At 39.9% G+C, this 6,275-nt stretch overlaps 1 protein-coding gene across 1 annotated transcript; it reads left to right on the top strand.

Annotated features, from left to right (window-relative positions):
- Positions 1-4,041: 4,041 nt before the first annotated feature.
- Positions 4,042-5,840, top strand: LOC127079938 (uncharacterized). Its single transcript, XM_051020287.1, has 5 exons — positions 4,042-4,339; positions 4,403-4,636; positions 4,858-5,061; positions 5,173-5,314; positions 5,693-5,840. The coding sequence occupies exons 1-5, from the start codon at positions 4,042-4,044 to the stop codon at positions 5,838-5,840; spliced, it is 1,026 nt and encodes a 341-aa protein (XP_050876244.1).
- The last annotated feature ends 435 nt before the right edge of the window (positions 5,841-6,275 follow it).

Below are 6,275 nucleotides of genomic sequence, written 5' to 3'. Positions count from 1 at the left end.
TGTGGGACCTATCTCAAGAAACAGAAGAAGAGTCTTGCTGCTACTTGGTCTCATGATAATTCTGAAAGTGAAACAGAAGGAGAATATGCCAATCTTGTGACTGCCTTGACTGGGAGATGGGATCCTGATGAAGACTCCAGTGATGATGAATTAACCTTTGATGAATTAGCTACTTCTTATAGGAAGTTGTATTTCAGAAGTGAAGAAGTGTGTCAACAAGTGGAGAATTAGAAGAAACTGATAACCCAACTAGAAGCTGAGAAGACAGAACACTTAGAAACCATTTCTAAGTTGAAGATCGAAGTTGTGTTCCTGAATTGCAAACTGGATGAGATGACGAAGTATGTCAGAACGCTAAATAGTGGATCTGACACCTTAGACAAAATTCTCCAGGCTGGAAAGATGGCAAGAGACATGACTGGCCTTGGGTTCAATGAATCCTCTCCTGATTGTAGTTCCACTGGTAGCAAACCAAAGATGTCACATCAGGTGTCTCAACATCACAAGGAAAGACAACATAAAGGAAAACACCAAAGATGAAGATGTCATTACTGTGGGAAATTTGGTCACATAAAACCATTCTACTTTAGGTTGTATGGTTATCCTAGTCCTACTCATCAACCTAGACCTAAACAACACATCCCTGCTAACAAAAAACAGTGGGTTCCTAGGTCTGGTGCTACTAACTTGATAGCTCACACTTCCTTCAGAGTCTCAACCAAAGAAGATTGATACTTTGACAGTGGATGCTCCAGACACATGACTGGAAGCAAAAACCTGTTGGTTGACCTTCAATCTCATGTCACCAGCTATGTAACTTTTGGTGATGGAGCAAAGGGTGAAATCAAGGGGATTGAAAAGTTGAACTTCCCTAGAGTTCCTAATATTGATAATGTGCTTCTTGTTAAAGGATTGACTGCAAAACTGATCAGCATCGGTCAACTATGTGATCAAGGTCTAAACGTGAACTTCACAAAAACTGAATGCTTGATTACTAATGCAAAAAATGAGGTGATCATGAGAGGAGTCAGATCTAAGGACAACTGTTATATGTTGATTCCTCAAGAAACTAGCTATTCATCAATATTTTCTCTAGATAAAGAAGAAGAAGTGAAACTATGGCATCAAAAACTGGGTCATCTGCATCTTAAAGGAATGAAGAGGATCATATCTGTTGAAGCTGTCAAAGGAATCCCAAAATTAAAGATTGAAGAAGGAAGAGTATACGGTGAATGTCAGATTGGAAAGCAGACAAAGATGTCACATCAGAAGATCAAACATGACACCACATCTAAAGTGCTGGAACTTCTCAACATGGACTTGATGGGACCTGTGCAGGTGGAAAGTCTTGGTGGGAAAAGGTATGCTTATATTGTGGTGGACGACTTCTCCAGATATACCTGGGTGAATTTTATAAGGGAAAAATCGGATGTGTTTGATGTGTTCAAAGACCTCTGCCAAAGACTTCAAAGAGAAAGAGGGAGTCATGTTATCAGAATCAGAAGTGATCATGGGAAAGAATTTGAGAACAGTAAATTTGCTGAATTTTGTTCATCCGAAGGGATTGGTCATGAGTTCTCTTCTCCCATTACCCCTCAGCAAAATGGTGTGGTGGAAAGGAAAAATAGAACTCTCTACGAATCTTCTAGAGGTGTGATTCATGCTAAGAAGTTGCCTTACCACTTCTGGGCCGAAGCTATGAACACGGCCTGTTATGTTCACAACAGAGTAACCTTGAGAAAAGGGACCTCAATGACTTTATATGAAGTCTGGAAGGGAAGAAGACTTATTGTCAAATACTTCTATGTGTTTGGTAGTAAATGCTATATCCTGGCTGATCGTGAACAAAGAAGGAAAATGGACCCCAAGAGTGATGAAGGAATATTTCTGGGCTACTCAACAAATAGCAGAGCCTTTAGAGTTTTTAATTCCAGAACAAAAGTTATGATGGAATCTATCAATGTTGTTGTTGATCAAGAGACTGATGTCACAGACGATGTTGAAACATTTCTGAATGATGCCCCAGCTGAACTCCTGGACAAAACTAGTGAGAGTGAGTCCACTCAAGCTGAACTTGAAGCTGATCAAGTAAATAAGGGACCCTCTATCAGAATTCAGAAGGATCATCCTAAAGATCTCATTATAGGAGACCCAAATAAAGGGGTCACCACTAGATCAAGGGAAGTGATCTCACATGCCTGTTTTGTGTCCAAGATTGAGCCTAAGAATGTTAAAGAAGCCTTAACTGATGAATTTTGGATCAATTCCATGCAGGAAGAGTTAGGCCAATTCAATGGAAATGAAGTATGGGAATTGGTTCCAAGACCTGAAGGAATAAATGTTATTGGAACAAAGTGGGTTTACAAGAATAAATCTGATGAAAAAGGTGTGGTTACTAGAAATAAAGCAAGATTGGTAGCACAAGGATACACTCAAGTTGAAGGAGTTGACTTTGATGAAACATTTGCTCATGTAGCTCGCCTGGAGTCCATTAGATTATTGCTAGGAGCGGCATGTATTCTGAAGTTTAAACTGTTCCAAATGGATGTGAAAAGTGCTTTCTTAAATGGCTACTTGAATGAGGAAGTATATGTTAAACAACCAAAGGGATTCACAGACCCAAATATTCCAAAGCATGTGTATAAGTTGAGGAAAGCTCTTTATGAGTTGAAACAAGCTCCTAGATCTTGGTATGAGAGACTCACAGTGTTTCTCATTGACAATGGATACAAAAAGGGAGGCATTGATAAGACTTTATTTGTCAAAGATGAAGGAGGAAAGCTCATGGTTGCTCAGATCTATGTGGATGATATTGTGTTTGGTGGGATGTCAAGTAAAATGGTTCAACATTTTGTTGAGCAAATGCAGTCTGAATTTGAAATGAGCCTTGTTGGAGAACTAACCCATTTTTTTTGCCTGCAAGTCAAGCAGATGGAAGATTCTATCTTTCCATCTCAAAGTAAATATGCCAAGAATATTGTTAAGAAGTTTGGCATGGAGAATGCAAGCCACAAGAGGACACATGCTCCTACTCATCTGAAAGTGTCTAAAGATGAAAATGGTGTAAGTGTGGATCAAAGTCTCTACAGAAGCATGATATGAAGTCTGCTATATCTTACAGCATGCAGACCTGACATTGCTTTTGTTGTAGGTGTATGTGCTAGATATCAAGTCGAACCAAAGGTGAGACATATAAATCAAGTGAAAAGGATACTGAAATATGTCAATGGCACCTGTGACTATGGGATGCTATACACTAATGGATCTGAATTTGTGTTGTCTGGATATTGTGATGCTGATTGGGCTGGAAGTGATGATGATAGGAAAAGCACATCAAGAGGATGCTTCTTCTTGGGGAACAATTTAATATCATGGTTTAGTAAGAAGGAAAATTGTGTTTCTCTGTCTACTGCTGAAGCTGAATACATAGCAGCTGGAAGTAGTTGTTCTCAACTGGTGTGGATGAAACAAATGCTGACTGAATACAGTGTCTCACAAGATGTCATGACATTGTACTATGACAACCTGAGTGCCATAAACATCTCAAAGAATCCTATTCAGCACATCAGGACCAAACATATTGATATACATCACCATTTTATTAGAGAACTTGTGGAGGATAAGACTGTAGTCTTAGAGCATGTTGCTACTGAGATGCAATTAGCTGATATTTTTACAAAGGCTTTGGATGCAAATCAGTTTGAAGTCCTGAGAGGAAAATTAGGGATTTACATTTATGAAGACTTGTAGTAATTAATATGGAGTGGAAAAAGTAATCAAATTAGTGTCTATGTGGCTAAAATAAAGCGCCCCCATTATGGTAAATCATCACCTTGTATTGGAAATACCATATATTCCGTCTTCACAGGCTACCCTCATAACATCACTACCTACTCCAACTCTTCCATCTTCCTGCTCCTTCTTCACACACCTCTGTTAGGGCAACCGCGTTTTTTCCAGAAAAACTCCAAACTGTCACAACATCATGATACATCTGCTTCTAAAAATACTAAGTCTACTCCAAAGGTTAATGCTCCTCCCATGGTCATTCCTGATGATGAGATTCTGGATGTTGTTCCTCTCTCTATTATTCCCTGCGAGGCCATTGATTTGAACCAACCCATTGATGCCTCAGCTTCTGCATGCTCCAATCAAGGTAACTCCTCTAGTATTCCTTCTAGTTCAACTCCTGCCACTAATTCTATGGAAGATATACACCACACTGATCGTGTTGTAAGAGACCTAGTCACTAGAATCCTTAACAAAGGACACTCTGTGAAGGGAGTTTCTACTCCCCTTTCTCAAATGTACCCCTCTCCTGAGGTTGAACAACATAGTGGTAAGGATGACGATTCCTCCAGTTCTGAGTAGGACTTGGTTGCTGAAGGGTTGTGCTCTCTAGGGAAAACCGTGTCTGAAAAAGGAAAATCTGTGGCATCTAAAACTGCCAATGCTTCCCGCTCTGAGAAGCATGATGATGCAAATGTTGTGATTGATCTAGAGGATGGTAGCTTTGATGGTCAAGAGGAAAACTTACTTCATCACCTAGAGCCAAGTGTGGCTAAACGCATGAAGACTCACAAAGGAAGATCTGTGGCTGAACTTATGTCAGCTAGAAAAGCTAAGAAGGCTGCTGGTATTGGTCCCTCCAAATCTTGGAGCAAGGTTGAAGTAAAGAAGAGGAAGGTCAGAGATGATTATGAGTGTGAAGAGGATGTTGAGGAAGATATCTCTGACATCTCGCTTGTGAAGAAAACCACTGTTAGGAAGTCTCCTGGTAAAGTCCCTATTGTTCATTTGGATAACATCTCCTTCCATCTTGAGGATGGAGCTACGAAATGGAAATTTGTAATTCAGAGAAGGGTGGTTGTGGAAAGGGAGTTGGAAAATATGTTGTTGATGTCAAGGAGGTCATGGACCTGATAAAGGTTGCTGGGCTGTTGAAGACTGTGGTTGGGTTCTGTCATTGCTATAAAGGCTTAGTTAAGGAATTTATTGTCAACATTCTTGAGGATATTGCTGATAAGAACAGCAAGGAGTTTTGCAAGGTGTTTGTGAGGGGTAAGTGTATAACATTCTCTCCTACTGTTATTAATAATTTTCTAGGCATAAAAATAGAGGGTGCATGAGAACTAGAAGTTACAGATAATCAGGTCTGTAGGGAGATCACAGCTAGGCAGGTGAACGTTAGGCTTGTTAAAAAGCATCTTCCTGCTGGGAAGTTGACTGTCAAGTATGCTATCTTGCATAAAATAGGAGCTGCTAATTGGGTCCCTACCAACCATATTTCCACCATTGCTAATACCCTTGGGAGGTTTATTTTTGTTGTTGGAACCAAAGTGAAATTTGACTATGGTAGATTTATGTTTGAACAAATTATCAAGCATGCATCTACTAATGCAGTTAAGCTGCCAATTGCCTTTCCCTCTATGATCTATGGAAGTATATTGAATCAACACCCTGGTATTTTGTGCTTTAATGACTTACCTAGTAGAAGAAAACCTGCTCTGTCTATGCACTATAAACAGTTTGAAGGAAGTCATGTCGAGGATATTGTCATGACATCTGCCATGAAAAGGCCAGCCCCAAAAGTTGGAACTATTGTTGAGCTTAAGGAGACTTGCAAAGAGCTGGGTGAAGGGATAAGGGTAGCAACAGCTAGAAAATAATTGTTGGAAGCCTTGATTGCAAGCTTGGAGCAGGCTGAAGGTGAAAATGTTGAACATGCTAAAGAAGCTGAAGCCCACACCTCTAGTGAGAGGTCTACAAACAATGATGAGACAAGTGGCAATTCTGTTTCTGGTGCTGATGAAGTTGCAAGCTCAAGCTCTACTGAGTAGCTCCTTTAACTTTGGTCCCTATTGATTTGATGGTTTTTTTGCTGTTTTGGTGGATTTCCGTGTTTTTGGTAGTACTTTGTTGATTTGTTTCTCAGCTTGCTTACAACTGGTTATGTACTTGGTTTTGTAACCCTTTAACTTTTGATATTTCGGTTAATGACTAAATAGACATTTCTTTTGTCTCTTTGGTCTCTTTTGGCTAAAAAGGGGGAGAAGTAGCTATAACTATAGATGATGTTTGTCTGATACAAAGAGGGAGAACTTTCTGGTGTGTATTTGTTTTGGCACAGGGGGAGGACTCTCTGTCTGTGTTCTGTCTGTGTGAAGCAGGTTGTTGCTTGTGGTGGTCTAGCTGAAGGGGGAGATGGTGTGTTATGAGTACAAGCGCTTATGTGTTTACTAGTTGTTATTGTTGCTAGTAATGTGTGTATGTTT

This window comes from Lathyrus oleraceus, chromosome 5 (genome assembly GCF_024323335.1).
Source record: "Lathyrus oleraceus cultivar Zhongwan6 chromosome 5, CAAS_Psat_ZW6_1.0, whole genome shotgun sequence".
Lineage (NCBI taxonomy): Eukaryota > Viridiplantae > Streptophyta > Magnoliopsida > Fabales > Fabaceae > Lathyrus > Lathyrus oleraceus.
Note: the sequence above shows the minus strand (reverse complement) of the source record. Positions and strands in the feature narration are given on the sequence as shown.